General features: G+C 30.9%; 2 protein-coding genes across 2 annotated transcripts in view; one reads left to right on the top strand and one right to left on the bottom strand.

Moving 5' to 3' along the window:
* The window catches only part of LOC129229207 (geranylgeranyl transferase type-2 subunit alpha-like), a 39875-nt gene extending 35767 nt beyond the window's left edge, over positions 1-4108 (bottom strand). Inside the window, exon 1 of the mRNA XM_054863469.1 lies at positions 4026-4108. Coding sequence (XP_054719444.1) covers positions 4026-4028 — 3 coding nt within the window. The 5' untranslated portion in view covers positions 4029-4108. The remainder of the gene's footprint in view (positions 1-4025) is intronic.
* Positions 4109-4622: 514 nt separating this feature from the next.
* LOC129230090 (V-type proton ATPase subunit d 1) lies at positions 4623-16211 on the top strand. The gene is made up of 8 exons (XM_054864484.1): positions 4623-4838; positions 5038-5209; positions 9594-9772; positions 11156-11235; positions 11342-11419; positions 12652-12828; positions 13505-13582; positions 15450-16211. The coding sequence occupies exons 1-8, from the start codon at positions 4718-4720 to the stop codon at positions 15609-15611; spliced, it is 1047 nt and encodes a 348-aa protein (XP_054720459.1). The 5' UTR covers positions 4623-4717; the 3' UTR covers positions 15612-16211.
* The last annotated feature ends 237 nt before the right edge of the window (positions 16212-16448 follow it).

Consider the following 16448-nt stretch of genomic DNA (forward strand, 5'->3'; position numbering starts at 1 on the left):
CTTCATTAAGGGAGTCCTCATCAGTTGAAACCTCAACTAACAAGGTCTGCAACCCCTTCATTTCATCTTTGTAGCTTAAATAGTGATGCATTTCACAACCTCTTCCATTACATTCACAATTTGAAATGAAAAGCGTGAGCGCTCGCTCCGGGACTCTGAGGCCTGAACTGGAATTTTCTGGGGAAAAGGGGGAATGTACATTCTTGAAAAGCATGTGGTCAGTATGTAGGTCACCTTGAACGCAGCTACTGTGGGGCCTCATTCATTTCCATTGAAGGGGTGATTTTTGGCAGCGTAGTTTTGTAATGACCGGGCTTAAGAGATCCGATGCAAGTTCTCCCGGGTTAACTCATCATTTTCTCTGATATTCAAATAAATCCAGCTAATGGTAGAATCTTGTCTTTGCATTGTGGCTTAGTTACTTTTCAGCTGTTTGCAGTTTTGCCTATATTACTTTTTAAACCTATATTTTTCTACAGAATTACATATTAATTTTGTATTACAGAATAAAATGTTTAATTTCTTTATTTGTGCTGCCTTAGTTCTTAGTTTGCTGTTTGACTTTTTTCCAGATATTTCTTTTTATGACTACAAACTTTATTTTTACTATAAAACTCATTTTATTTAAAAAAAAAATATATTAGCCCATATGTCAGAAGTATTTTACATTGTTTTCCAAAATCTGCTTTTTAATAGAATTGGATTAAAAAAAAAAGTTTTTGCATCATTGGGTTAGTTTTTTAGTTTAGTTTTGTACCATTGGGTTTTGATAATAATGTTTTTTGCATCACAATTTATAAACATATTACTGCTGGAAACGATGTTTTCTTCATTCATACAAAATAAGTGATGAAATTCAACATTTATTAAAGCACAAAATTGCAAAAATATTGCATACATGTAATACTTTTTTTAAAGCACACAAAGTTTTGAGCCTAAGGTCTGATGACTGAGAGCAGCAATCATAAGGAAGGCTGCTCAGCATCAGAAACTCAAAACATTTTCTTCATTGAAAAAGAGATTAACCTTTTTACTCTGAATCATGATTGTAATATTTCAGTTACATGTTTTAGTTTTTCAGAAGTCATTAAATAAAAGATTCAATATTTAAATTACATATGAGGCAGTGAGAAGCAAAAGGGATGTGAGTGGCAAAATTAAAAATTTGGAGATAACCAGTGCACATGGTAGGTGAATATCTCCTCTGTTTGGGGCAAGAGATGGTACTAGTAGCCCTGGTAGTTGCTGCAATACAGCATGATTGAAAATTTTTTTCAATGAAAGCCTATCTAGGAGCTAATCTTTAAACAAGGTTTACTCAAAACTTGAAAATGTCCACTTACATCCCTTTGGTTCGCACTGCCTCATATATAAATTTTTCATATGTTAATTAACATCAGCAAAGTGCTAGTATTTGTGGCCAGATCCATTGTACTCAATACAATTTTTTATGCATTAAAATACATTAATGGGGGGGGGGGAGTGATTACCAATCCAGACCCTACCAAATGACAGGCCTGTATGCTAGTTCCCTCAACTAGTTCTCCCTGTAATGTGAGTGGCAATTCACTGAAAAAGGTTGTGCACCCTCAATTAACTTGATAAATAACTTGTAATAAAAAGAAAAAATATATCTTGATTTTTCATAATTCAGTCAGAAGATGGTTAACATAACAAATAAATACAATAATTAATTTAATAAATATATTTTTTTAACCATACAAATTTTAAAAATTACATAAGTTAAATAAAATGAATGTTTTCGATAAGATTAAAGAAACTGACAGGTTCATTGTGAAAGGATTGTATACAGTAAACTGGTTTCAATACAGGCAAAAGACCTACCCCAAGATCGAAGGGTCATCCCTTTAAATACTCTCTAAGAACAAGACCTCCCCATCCCCTTTTCCATAAGGAACCAAAACTAAACCCGGTTTCAGAAATATCTAATTGCTAGAAAGGGGATTATTCGATAAAGGTGCTTTTCCAAATGTCGCCAAATTTTGGCGATAAATCTCTCTCTTATGGCAACCAAGCGCCACTGTCGCAATACTACGGCAACCCTACTATTTTCCCCTTCCCTGGCGATAAACTGCTCTCATAGCAAACTGGCGCCACTACGGGGACACTACGGCAACCCCTTTACCACCCATTCTACGGAGCGGAGCGCCCCCTGCCTTTCCCCCCACCCCCGCTTTTCGGATGGGAGTGCAGTGGTTTCACCTCGTGGCTAAATTTTTTTAAAAATTAATTTAAATTGGGCGTTTTTCAAAAAAACTAAGAGGATCTTATTGAAAACCTGCAAGCAGTGAGTACAACTTTTTACTTTTTTTAAATTTAAATTTGTAAGTAGTTTTTATAAAACGGCATGGGATGCACTGATTTCATTGTTACATAACCACCCCCTCTTTTGTAGTGCTTAATTTTACAAAAATAATAAATTTCTTCGAGTCTAATATTTATTTTAATCCTAAATTTATCCTTTCCAATCGTTTTTTTATTTTTTTCAGTCCAGATGTATTTAGATTTTGCTCTAATCAGGCTAAACGTGTTTGCAACCATGCCGTTTTATTTTTGTGATTTTATGTGTTTTCCTTCAACTGTTGCTAAATTTTTTGGCCCCCATTTCCAGACGCTATTTTTTTTCGCTCTGCAAATGAAAAAGAAAGGGTGAAAATATTTTTTTTTCTATCCTACTTCCGTGGAAAATGAATGAATTTCTCGTGTTTTGTAGGATTTATTTTTTAATTCAATTTTTAAGAGTTTATTTATTTAGATTAGTTAAATAATAGTGTTTTTGAGGATATTTCCCAAATTAATTTTTGATTTGATGTTTGTTTTAATGTTTTTATGGTCATTGGGAAAGTATCTTAATATGTGTGGTCGGCCATACATAATTCGTCCGACCGCATAGAATATCATTGGTCGGCTGTTGAAATTAGATCCCGCCCCTTTGGTCGGGTTCATAAAACAGTCCCGACCCCAGGCAGTAATTTCTACTCGGCTCATGCACAGAAGTTGGTCGGTGCTTCATTACATTTCCGGCGGTCGGGTCTGCAACCACTGCCTTACTAAAAATGTATCTATCTAGTTTTCGCAGCATTTTATTGTATTGTTTAGGGTTTATTTAGTTTATAATTAGTGTTTTTGTGCATTAAATTATTCAAATTAATTTCTTTTTTAATAGGTTAATTATTTATTTTAATGCTTTTTACCGTTTTTTAAAGAATTTTTTTTGCCTAGTTTTCTTTGCATTTCAATGTAATTTTCAGTGTTTATTTGATTAGATTAGTTCATATTTAGTGTTTTTAAGCAGTTGAGTTTTTTAGTATTTTTCTCGAGATTAAGTTGTTTTTGAACCTTTTGTTTACATTTTGATGCTCCAATTTCTTGTATTTCTGATGCAAAAACTCCATTTCATTCATTTTCCAGTAGGTTAGTAAAAAAAACATACGTTTCTCCCCCCTTTTTTTTTCATTGGCAGAGCGGGAAAAATAGCGCCTAGACTTTAGCGCCAAAAAATTTGGCGAAATTTGAAAAAGTCGCCAAGACGCACCTTTATCGAAAACTTCCCGCTAGAAAAGGCACCATGGAGTACATGGTGGAACTTGGTTCTATCATCTCCATTGAAGAATTTTTCTTAACAAAGTTCACATGCGAGTTTTTTCAATTTCTTTTAAGTACCACAAAAGAAATTAATACACTTAAAAGTGCAGGAAAATTACAATTTTTTTTTTTACTTTTCATAAGGTTGGAAGTATTTTTTTATATTTGTAAAATTTCAAAACAACTAAATACTCAACTTCACATACAATGAAATAAATTTTACTTTTTCATAATTATGTGAACACGAAATAAGGCAAAAAATGCACCCAAGTCTTATTTTGAGCTTTCACAAAGTTATATTTTTCTCATAAGAGGAAGTGTGAATCCGTACCCTTTTGGGCATAACCCAGACCAGGCAACAGAATTTCACGTAGTAAAAAAAACATAGCAGATAAATAGAGCCATATAAAACTCATTACCATATTTAACAATATGAGAAGACAACAGATTATTCAAACAGTGTTCAAAACGCCTTTTAAATTCGGCGTTGTCACGAATTGGGGCAGGCAGAGGATGACTCAAGAAAAATGTAAACAAACTCTGAGGTTAACAGTTAATATGTTTTGACTGGGAAAGATATTGAGGTTTGAGGCTTGAAACACTTCTGATGGCCTTGGATAGAGTCCCAAGGGACTCTAGTCTTGGAATATCTCAAACTTGTTACCTGATTATTGATATTTACTGTTTTCTCTTAACCCATATCACAATAGTGCACAGTCAGCCTAGAGATTATTTACTGTTTACAACATTTGTGCTTGCTGTGCTGTGATAAGATTAGAAAAAAAATGTCTCATGTGGAATCAATCCTTAATAATGTTCAACAAACGAGAGAAGATGAACAAAATTTGGGGAATTTTAGAAGTGGATCTTTCTTAGCCGAGCATCAACTTTCCGTAAATACTTTTGGTTTCAAGATTTTTACATCTATTTCCTCCATGAATTCGGTCTCTTCCCCTCCCACTTCTGGCTCTGATGACGTAGGAGGATCGATGATGCAAGCATGCGCAGTAGCGGAATCACATGTTCTTCGATTTTGCTACAGGAGTGACAACTGTGTTTATACAAATCTTTGCTTCCGTAAATATATTAAATTGTTGAAATTCGAAAGAAAATGATAGAAATATTGTTCAATATAGATAATGGATACCTAGAAGGTTTAGTTAGAGGGTTCAAATGCGGTATCCTTAAAGTCGCTGATTACCACAATCTTGTACAATGCGAAACATTGGAAGGTAATCACATTTGTAAAAAAAAAAAAAAAAATAATAATAATGGGGAAAAAAAAAATCAGTTTCTAAATGTTTTATTTGGAATACCATATGCTAATAAATGTTTAAGGTTGCCGTAAATTGTGTAAACATGTATGCATTTAAAAATATTTTCTAAGTAAATTGATTATGCAGATTTCTCAATTTCACTTTTGTATTTCAGATCTCAAAGTGCATCTTCAAAGCACCGATTATGGGAATTTCCTCGCTAACGAACCTAGTCCTTTAACAGTCAGTATTATCGAAGATAAGTTAAGAGAAAAACTTGTTATTGAATTTCGACACTTCAGAAATCAAGCAGTTGAACCATTATCAACCTTTCTGGACTATATAACGTAAGTTAATAAAACATTATGCTTGGCTTATAGGCAGGCCCGTCATTTCAAATTTGTCCAAGGGAGTTGGATCCGAAGTGTATGTACTTCATGTAAATTACACAAAAACAGCAAAAACCACGCCCACTTACATGTAAATACATATTTCCCAAAGCCAGGAGAGCAATTGTCCTCCCTAAATGATGGACCTGCTTGTACAATAGACCGATTGTTAGTAGGAATCGAGTTGTTTTTTTTTTCTTTCTATTTTCCTTTCATTATGTTTTTTTGTTGATTAATAAATGCATGAAGCATATTTCTATCACTGTTTTGTCTGTTTTAAGAAGTCCTTGACATTATTTAAGATTGAAATATTTTTTAAACCTTGCTTGCATTTCTTATGCATTAAAAAGAGAAAAACTCTCTCGAAGTATTATTTATCCTCATTCTAAAAAAAAAACTTAAGTAAGGAAATTGCTTTAAATTTTTAATAATTGTCATATATATTCTACAGAAAGGGGTTGTAGTCACATCATAATAGACATAATCTAACTTTTGCTACAGATTTAAAGTTTTAAGTTGTATTTTGTGATTCCTCATGCATTGTGTGATTGTGACTGTTCCTCATTTTATTGTATAATGTATACAATAAAATGAGCATTGTGTATTTTATTGTATTAGTTTTTTTATACACATTTTTATTAATGAAACAGCATTTGAAATCATTGCTGTGTGGGAGTTTTTCAGATATTTGAAGAATCTTGTTTTGGATTCCATACTAACAATAGGGTCATTCCATACAGATTCATCGGATGAGTGTGCTCGACCATTTTTAATTTTTTTGAAACTCATATCTGAAAAAGATGCATATGAATGATGTTTGAAACCACTTTTATTTTTTCTCTAACCTTAACCCTTGATTTTTTTAGAGGTCATCAAAAGTGATTTTCGCAGTCAAAAATGGAACTTTTAGGCCTTTGCATTTTGGCCAAAATTTATTTGAATTACATTTATGGCAGTTAACTTTACGCTTTGATGTTAAAGTGCATAAGATGATAGTCTTACATGCTGAGTTATGTGGCTGTAACTTAATAATTAAAATAATGGCAACAGGTTAAAGTTCAAGGTCAAATGTAAAATTTTTACTCATTTCAAAGGGGGGTAACTCGCGTAGGGGACGGAAACACGAAATGAAATATGGCAAAAACTAATCACTGGAACCACGCTAATAAGAATATGTAACTGTTGCTGTGTGTTTCCTTACCCTTTATTGGTTACAGCCCCTCAAAGATCAGAAAAATGACAAAAAATGACATTTTTAGAACCCTATAAACCAAAAGGGGATGGAATTAAAAATAAAATTTCTTGGCCAATTGACTATTCCATTCAAGTACTATACATGTTATACATATATTGTTTTGTGTATTTGGCTTGTAAAAAAGATACAGTTCTTTGAAATTGAGCAATTTTGCTAGTTAATTTACATACTAAAACAGAAGTAAAAAGTGTGAAAACTTCATTGCACTTTCTTAAATGTCCTATATAATATATTATACTGAAAAAACATATTTTAAGTATAAAAACAAACTATTTTAATTTGATAACTTAGAAATAGTTGGATATGAATGAGTAGTTCATACTTGATTGACAGCTTAAGTAGTTAATTTATAGACTATCTACACACACAAATTTTCAATACACACAAACATATGCTCTGTACATTAACATATCTGAATTGCCTTAAACATATGCAAAAACATTTTATATACAAAATTTAAATTTTAAAAAGTGCGTTTTTTATTTCTTGTTTAGTTTTGAAAAAATGAACTCACCTAGTAGTCACCTAGTAAGTTGTATTGGTGACTCAAGTATATGGCGTTTTGGAATGCTTTATCAAGGCACATTCATAATTTGGTACTTTGAAAATGTACTAGGAGCAAGACAATGACAGGGGTTCTAAATTTAGTGATCACCACAAGCTATGTAATAACTTTTTTGACAATAATGGGCATTTTCTTTTAATAGTCTTTTTAGTAACACACTATTTTTCATACCTATTGCTAGGGGACAATAATTTTACAGTGATAATATTTAAATATGGTGGCATAAAGCAGTGATTAAATGTTGTATTGGGAATTTTATTTGCAGAGTCAAACCTTTCTTGCAGCATTTTTTCAGCTAGTTTAATATACTGAATACTCACAAGGATACATGCAATGTTTAGTATCAAAAATGCAGAAGGTATACACTTCTGCAGGAATAAAAAAAGTGACTTCTAGTGGTTCTTCGCAAGCTAGTTTTAGTAGTATCAATTCTTTTTACGGTTCTTCTGATTCTGTTACAATGTCCATTACCGTGTGATATTGCATAGAAATGCCATTCAGCTCTCAAGTTGACATGCGTTTCGTGATTATATAATTAAGAAAGTTCTTTCTATTTTTGTTGCGTATTTGAGTAAAGTATTTCAGTACGCTACATGCTGTGTCACCACCAGAACTATAGTACTACTGTGTGAGTTCATTTTCTTAAAACTACACTGAAGCAAGAAATGAAAAACGTGCCTTTTTTTCCTTTCAGCTATGTAGATAATGCTTTTGCACGTGTTTAGGCAAGTTACATAAGTTAATGTACAGAGTGTATGTTTGTATGTATTGAAAATTTGTGTGTGTAGATAGTCTATAAATTAACTACTTAAGCTGTCAATCATGTATAAACTACCCATTTATGTCCAAATATTTCTAAGTTTAAAATAATTATTTTTATACTTAAAATATCTTTTTCCGGTATAATATATTACATAGAGCACACTATAAGTAATTTAAGGAAGTGCAATGAAGTTTTCACACTTTTTATTTCTGTTTTAGAGTGTGAATTAACTAGCAAAATTGCTCAATTTCAAATACCTGTATCTTTTTTAGAAACCAAATACACAAAAGAATATATATAACATGTATAGTACTTGAATGGAATATTCAATTGGCCAAGAAATTTTATTTTTAATTCCATCCCCTTTCGGTTTACAGGGGTCTAAAAATGTCGTTTTTCTCAATTTTCTGATCTTTGAGGGGCTGTAATTTGTAAAGGGTAAACAAACACACAATTACAGCTATATTTTCTCATTAGTGTGACTCCAGTGATTAGTCTTTGCCATATTTCACTTTGTGTTTTTATCCCCTAAGCGAGTTATGACCCTTTGAAATTAGTAAAAATTTTACATTTGACCTTGAACTTTGGCCTGCTGCCATTTTTTTAATTACTAAGTTATAGCTACATAACTCAGTGTGTAAGACTATTATCCTATGTACTTTAACATCAAAATGTAAAATGTTCTGCCATGATTGTTATTCGAAGTTAGATTTGGGCCAAAATGCAAAAGTCTAAAAGTCCCATTTTTGACTACGAAAATGACTTTTGATGACCTCTAAAAAAATCAAGGGTTAAGGTTAGAGAAAAAATCAAAGTGGTTTTAAACATCATTCATATGCATCTTTTTGGGATATGAGTTTCAAAAAAATTAAAAATGGTCGAGCGCACTCATCCGTTGAATCTGTATGGAATGACCCAATAGAGAAGTGTTGGAATATGATGTTTTTTTTCCTTCTTTATTTATGATGTAACGAAAGTCAAAATTACAAGAGCAGTAAAAATTATGAATGCATTTTATGTAAAATTTTCCGTAATCACTTCATAACCACAATATTGTGCTCTTTTTTTTGTTAAAGTTTGATAGATTAATTAGTGTTTAAGATCTGTTAGAGGAAAATGTCTGAATTTAAAAAGTATAATATTTCCTATAAAAGTAAGTCCTCCATAAGTCCACTTTGGGTTTCACTCGGGGAGCACCCTATTGGCACAATTGTTATAGTCATGTCCCAGAATGTTTTGCCCTTTTTTCAGAGCATATGTCAAATTTTCGAAGTTTAACTTGAAGTTTTACAGCATTTGAATTTTTAATTTTGTATTTCCTGGTACAAAAGCACTTGTAAAAGTTCAGTCGGCAATCATTCTTTGCATTGACAAGTTTTTAAGAATCTTTTTCCTTCATGCTCCATTTCAACAAATAAATATTAATCAGGGGTGCCCCCCTAAGGGCAAGTATGCCCCCCCCTCAATATTGCAGAGCATCCAAAGCAAGAGCACCCACCCCTAAAGGAGAAAAATACCCCTCAACACCCCCCTAAAAATTTTAATGGTGCAATCTGCGCAATGACCTCCCTCCCCCCATGTGGGCACCCCTGCATTAATGTTATTGCTTTATGTTCCATTTTCTTTAATATTCTTAAAGGCTGCTATTGTATTGTTTTGAACATTTCAAGCAATGGAAAATTTAATAGTCATTGAAATTTTTTTGATTTTTGTTCATTTATTTAAGTTTCTGAATATTTTTTTCTTTTAATAATTCTAGGTACAGCTACATGATTGATAACATAATCCTTCTAATTACCGGAACATTACATCAACGACCCATATCAGAACTGATTCCAAAATGTCACCCTCTGGGAAGTTTCGACCAGATGGAAGCCATTCATATTGCCTCCACTCCTGCTGAATTGTACAATGCAGTTCTTGTAGACACTCCATTAGGTATGGCCAGAAATTTCAAGACGAAGAATAATTAATATCTTGCATTGACAAATACATTATTTTGACTGATTTATGTATTTTTGTCCATTGCCGAGGTTAAAATAATCTGATTATGGTATCATGTTATGGCTTCTGTTATTGAAATCAAGAATTTTATCAATTTCAGGGTTTGGTTTAAAGTACATCTTAATAGTGGTTTCTGTACATTTCATTGCAAAATGTTTTTGGGACCCCCCCCCCCTTTTTTTAGAGAGAGAGAGTAATTTTTCCTTTCATTAGACAAAAAGATATTGTATAGGTTTAAAAAAAAAAAAAAAACAGTTGATGGGTCAACATTTTGCATTATTCATTTGTTTTATTTAGTTAGTGGATTAGTTAAATCAAACTATTTACGCTATTTAATGGCTTGTTTGTTATTTGACAGCTTGTTTTACATTTTAATGTATTTTTAAGTTATTTGGTGGATTTTTTTCTCTTACTAATTAAACTTTTAGTTTTGTTTAAGAAGCTTTTTTTTGTTTGAAAGTTCATTAAAAAGGCCAGTAATATTGCCAAACCAATAGTTTTTACTTTGATCAAAGATGAGAGCAATAAGCAAAATGAAAAATGGTGGCCAGCATTTAAAATGAGCCAAGTGACGTGCCACGGAAAAGTAAACAATTTTTATGTTTACCATACTTTTATATGTGTAGAAAAATATTTAAAAATCTATATATTTAAGAAGTATACTGCTTTGCATGTGTGTACATGAGCACAGACACTCATTCTTTTGAGTTATTAAAAAATGTCTATTATTATTTAATAAAAAATCTGATGTGGTTACCACATTACTCTTTCTTATGTGTAAAAGGAAGTAGTGTGATACCACCACATCAGATTCTTAGCTGTGCATTTATGGTTAAAATTTAATGAAAAAACATTAAGTTACTGCATTATCAATAACACAATGAAAAAAATATAAAAATTTATACAACATATTTTAAGGAATTTACATTACATTTTCTGACATGCGTGACATGTTCTGTTGGACAAATTTATTGTTTATAATAGAAATTAAAGCACCACATTTAGAAGGTTTTTTTTAAATGTAAATGTATACTTATTTAAATCTAGAGTTAAAGTTACTGTGGTCTCCTGATAGCTATTTTTCAGTATCTCTTTAGTTTCCAAACTAAAAAGATACTGAAAAATAGAATTAAAAAAAAATTCTATTAAAATTATTCATTAAAATTTGAAATAATTTTTTTAATGTATGAAATGTCCAGTTCTGTTACTGCAGGTTCTAATGTGCTGATTCTTTTATTAACAGCAAAGTTTTAATTTATCATATAAAATATTAATTGTATGTTAAATAAACAATAAATGTCAATTTTATCGTTTCAGCGCCATTCTTTGTTGACTGCATTTCTGAACAGGATTTAGATGAAATGAATATTGAAATTATTAGGAACACTTTGTATAAGGTAAGCTTTGCATTTATTTAATACTCACTATTTCTTTTAAATAAACTGATGACTACAGTATTTAAATGCAAGGAATTAAATTAGAACTAATTGTGATATTATGTAGGCATATTTGGAAGCTTTCTACAAGTTTTGCAAAGACCTGGGTGGTATCACAGCTGAAGTTATGTGTGAAATTCTGGCAGTAAGTCTAAGTTTTTAATCCTCTATATGGTTTTGTTTTATATTTTGTTTCTTAATATCATTTTCAATAAGGCAGTATCATTTGAAGGATCAGAGTAATATTGAAATATTGTATTTATAATTGCATTACATGTGAGCATTTACCAAAGTTTAGCATTTTTTGATAAAATTCTAAATTTTTTTCCTGAATTTCAATTGGTTTTGAAAATGTAATTTTGAAAAATCGACTTTAATTTAAAAGAAATTTAGTGAATTACATTTTTATTGAATCATTAATCCTCTTTTTGGTTTTGCTGAGTAATTAAATCTGGAGAACTGGCAATTTTCATGAAAAAAAAATCTCTTTAATAAACTTAAAAGAGGAGTTAATAGTCAAACAAAGTTTTGGTGTAATTAGTTTTTATTTTGCAGTTGGATGGTATAAAATTAAACAAAAATCTGTCAGCATATATTTCTTTCAATTTTTTGTTCAAAGAGTTTGACCAAAACTGAGAATGTGTCCAAATTTTCGAGTTATGTAGGATATATATATTTTTTTGTTTTGTTTTGCAATGATTGTTGGTTATTTGATTTTGTGCTGGTCAACTGTTATACTTGTACTGATTTTCTCAACTTATACACTGTAACGTATCAGGGTTCCCATGGACCAGGGAGAACCTGGAATTGTCCGGGAATTTTATTTTGATCACACAAAAAATGTCAGGGAAAATCATTGACTTTGTTAATAACTTTAAAATTGGAGAAATAGACTGAGAAAAGCATTATCTTTTGCATTATAAACTGCTGAAGTTAATAGAGTATTATGTTCTTTACCTCCCTGACAAAACCAAAATGGATAGACTTGCATGTGAAGCAATTTTTCAAAGTCTTAACGTATTAGTGAAAAGAGGCATTTAAAATTTAATATTAAAGTTTGTTTTTATTTATATTTTGCAGGAAATCATAATTTTTAGATTCATTTAGAAATCAAAAGAATTCATTAGAATTAAAAAATTAAGTCTGAAATTTCATAGGATTTTTTCTAGAAACCTCGAAAATCTGGGAATTTCATTTCTCAAGATGAGTGGGAACCCTGATGTTGGATATTTTCGGTAACTATTAGTAACTTTTTGTCTGAAACCTTAATTTTGCAAAATGCACAAAAAAAAAAAGACCCTTGTAAGAAAACCCTAGAATATCCCATGTATCAATTTTTTAAAATAAAAACTAATTTTGTGATTTTTCTATTACTAGTTTGAAGCTGATAGAAGAGCTTTCATCATAACCATCAATTCTTTTGGGACTGAACTGACAAAAGAAGACAGAGCCAAATTATATCCTCACTGTGGGAAACTCTATCCAGATGGACTTCAAGCACTTGCCAAAACAGATGAGTATGAACAAGTGAAAGCTGTTGCTGAATATTATGCGGTTAGTTTAATCAAAACTACTTTACTGTTTAAATTTGGACACAAATAAAAATACATGAACATTAATTTTGAAGTGAGTGGTTTAGGTAAATATTAGGTTATGAAGCTGAGTTCTGGGTGGTTACATGTCCATGAATAGTTGGGGATTCTTTTTCAAACTGACTAAGACAGGAAATGTTGTTAAAACTACAGTTAAAATTTTTCTTTGCAGTTTTCTATTTTAACAATAGGTGCCAGGATATCAACGCTGTAGCAGCTTTTTCTTGCTTTTAAATATTGTTAGTTTACCAACTGCTAATTTTTTTTGTAGGAATTCTTAACCAGGCAAAGGAAGGGTAGGGGCAGAAGTGTACAAGGGGGGGGGGGTTGAGGATATTGAATTCCCTTGAAAACTTTGATTATTTTCAAAATTAGTAGGCCCAAGATAGAAAATAACCAGAAAAATAAAAGCATTATAAAATACTGAGGACTGATATAGCAGGAGATGTAGTAGTTTTACTTGTAGTTGGGGGAGGGTCATTAAAATTTTTTGGTCATTTCTAATTATAAAGGTCTCCTACCTAAAACTACTCTTGCTTTGTTCACATTTTAAATCTTATTTTGAAAATTAACAAATTTTGTTCTTTATATTTTTGATATGCTTATCACTCGTTAAAATTATTTTTACTTTATTATAGGAATATCAAATGCTTTTTGAAGGTGCTGGTACAAATCCTGGTGAGAAAACACTAGAAGATAAATTCTTTGAACATGAGGTAATAAAAAAAAATTACCAGTTTGAGTTTTTTTATTTTCAATTATCTGTTTTATTTTAAAAAAAAAACTACTAATAAGCTACTAAACTAAAAGAAACAGTTCAATGTCATGTTCAGGTTATCACAAAAATGGCAATTCAGTATCTTATATTTCTAAGCCAAAATATGCAGGGTAATAACTAAAATTAAAAAAAAAAAAAAAACTGAGTCGCAAATGTAGAGAATCAAGAGGGAAAATTGAAAATTCTTTTAAAATCCTTATACTATTTAAAAGCAATTACAAGTATTTTATTTGTTAACAAAGAGAAACTAGCAACGGATAAAATTTCTAAATTTTCTTTCTTTGTCATCTAACAATGAATTCGGTTACCAATCTCGTGAATGAAAGCTTAGCCCTATTTAAAATCTGCTTTAAAAAAACGTTATAATTCAAATTCTATATAACATGGAAGTTCCAAACACATTCTATCAGATGCAGAAAAAAACTTAATTTTGGTACTAAATTTTTAAATATGTATTCACTGCAAAAATTGTGAAAAGCCTTTTAGAGATTTTTAATATCTATGTTAGTTAAGGTCATCCCAAAGCGCAACCTAGCTAAGAACATTCTCGATCAACTCTCCTTTCAAACAAATTTTTTTTTTCAAAATTGGTCCATCCGTTTAGGCACTAGAGTGCCAGATACACAGACATGTCAAACTTATAACCCCCTTCTTTCGTATGTCGGGGGTTAAAAAGAGTTAATAAGCTGCATGATACATGGTTAGTAAAAAAAACCCTTAATGGGTATTTTATATGTTTTCAATTAAAATAGATATGCATTTATTAAGAAAAATAACCTGTTACTCTTCTGTTTCGAGTAAATGACGCAAAAGCCAAATTTGGAGCCTCTGCATAATGACTTTGAAATTCTACAATATGAAGTCAAATTTTTACAGCACTTAAATCATTCTTTATTATTACTTTTCTGTTTTGATTGATTGGTCAAGGCATTGAAACAGTCTTGCTGTCAGATGGTGTTTCAAATGTTGTCAAACCAGCGTTCAATGAAATTAATAATACATGTTTCGCTTAGGATTTTCTTTTTTCGATGCTGTGCATCTTCAACTACTGTTTTAATACTGACTATTTTCATAATCTTCTAGATCAGAGGTTCACGCCACCATAGACCCACCTGACAATGTACCAACTTAGTGCCCCACCCCTACGAGAATTTTACGGTTTTCTCAATAAAAACAAATAAAATTTGTTTACCAATTGTTCTTTTCTGATATACATCAGGGGTGATAGTAAACTCAAGTAAAATTTTCTGAAGACAGTGCAAGTTTTAGATTGGGTTATCAACCTAAAATTTTTGGATCACAAACACCTGCAGCTCTCTATTTAACGACTTTCAAGGGACCATAAAAAATCGTCCTTAAGTAGAATGCCTCCTTAAATAGAATGCTTCTAAAACTAGTGGAGCATCCGCAAGTAGTCTTTAAATAAAGCGCCGTTAAACATAGAGCCAACTGTATATTTTTTTGTTTTATATTGAAATACAAATTGACAGTTGGGGCTAAACTGCAACAAAATCAGATGTCAGAAAACATACCAGTTATGTTCATTGATTAAAAAAAGAAAATACTTTTTATGAGAAATATAATTTTTTTCTATAATGTCAAATGTAAAGCAATATATTTTTTCGAGCGACGAAGGAATAGTGAAATATATCCGAATGGAGCAAAATAACGAAGAGCGATTTAACGAAAAGTTACTTGACAAAATTAATCATTCACTAATTATTCTTTTCCCTCCCTTTCCTGTATTATTTATAACTAACTCTTGAGAAAATAATTATATTCAAGAAATTTTTTCCACATTTCAGGTTCGGCTCAACAGCAGCGCATTTCTTCAGCAATTTCACTATGGGGTATTCTATGCTTATGTTAAGCTAAAAGAACAAGAATGCAGAAACATAGTCTGGATTTCTGAGTGTGTTGCTCAACGTCACAGGGCCAAAATTGACAATTATATTCCTGTGTTTTAGTGTACATATTGACAGATGTTCTCCCTTTAATCTAGACTTGTTATTAAAAAGCAAATATTGTCATTCCAATGGCTGTACATGTGTGGAAATTCTAGTTAGATGAGAATAATGTTATATAATATTTATTATATTGTTTTTGTTGCATCTGTGTAAATATATTTAATCAAGCAATGATAAAAATTTTGAAAATATAAGTGGTTGTATGTCATAAGATGTATTGTGTAATTTGTTCAACTTTTGAAAATTTCAGTAAGAAATTGATTTATGTATATTAACTTTAGATACATGTTTCAAACTGAAAAAAAAAAACTTTATTGAAGAGAAAATGCCTGTGTAAAGTCATGTATCTATTTTGTTTGCAATACTAGAAATTAAAAAAAACTAGTGAATTGTTAAATTGTGTTATAGTTTATTTTCTAAAATTTAAAATTTGCATTACATATCACGATGTCAATTTCCGTAAGGATTTGGATTTTATGAAAAATGATACTGTTTCAGATTAGCCTATGTTGTATAAACTTTTATCAAGTACTTTTGTACCTGATTTTAAAGAATTTTGTTGATTTTGTCTGTGTGTAATAAAAAACAAATTCTCCCAGTTTTGACAAAGCAGAATTCTAAACTTTTTTTTTTCTTTTTAGAGGTACTTACTAATTTTAAAGAATAAACATAGTTTAATTGTCTCCTCTGATACTGGATTTTCCAAATATTGTTAGGGAAAAATAAATGCAATTCAAAAGCAAATTCTCAACAATTTATTCAAAATATAAGAATCATACACCCATAACTTTCACATTAATAATTTTGTATTTACAACTTACATAATTAAGAATTTCA

The sequence above is a fragment of the Uloborus diversus genome, chromosome 9 (genome assembly GCF_026930045.1).
Source record: "Uloborus diversus isolate 005 chromosome 9, Udiv.v.3.1, whole genome shotgun sequence".
Taxonomy (NCBI): domain Eukaryota; kingdom Metazoa; phylum Arthropoda; class Arachnida; order Araneae; family Uloboridae; genus Uloborus; species Uloborus diversus.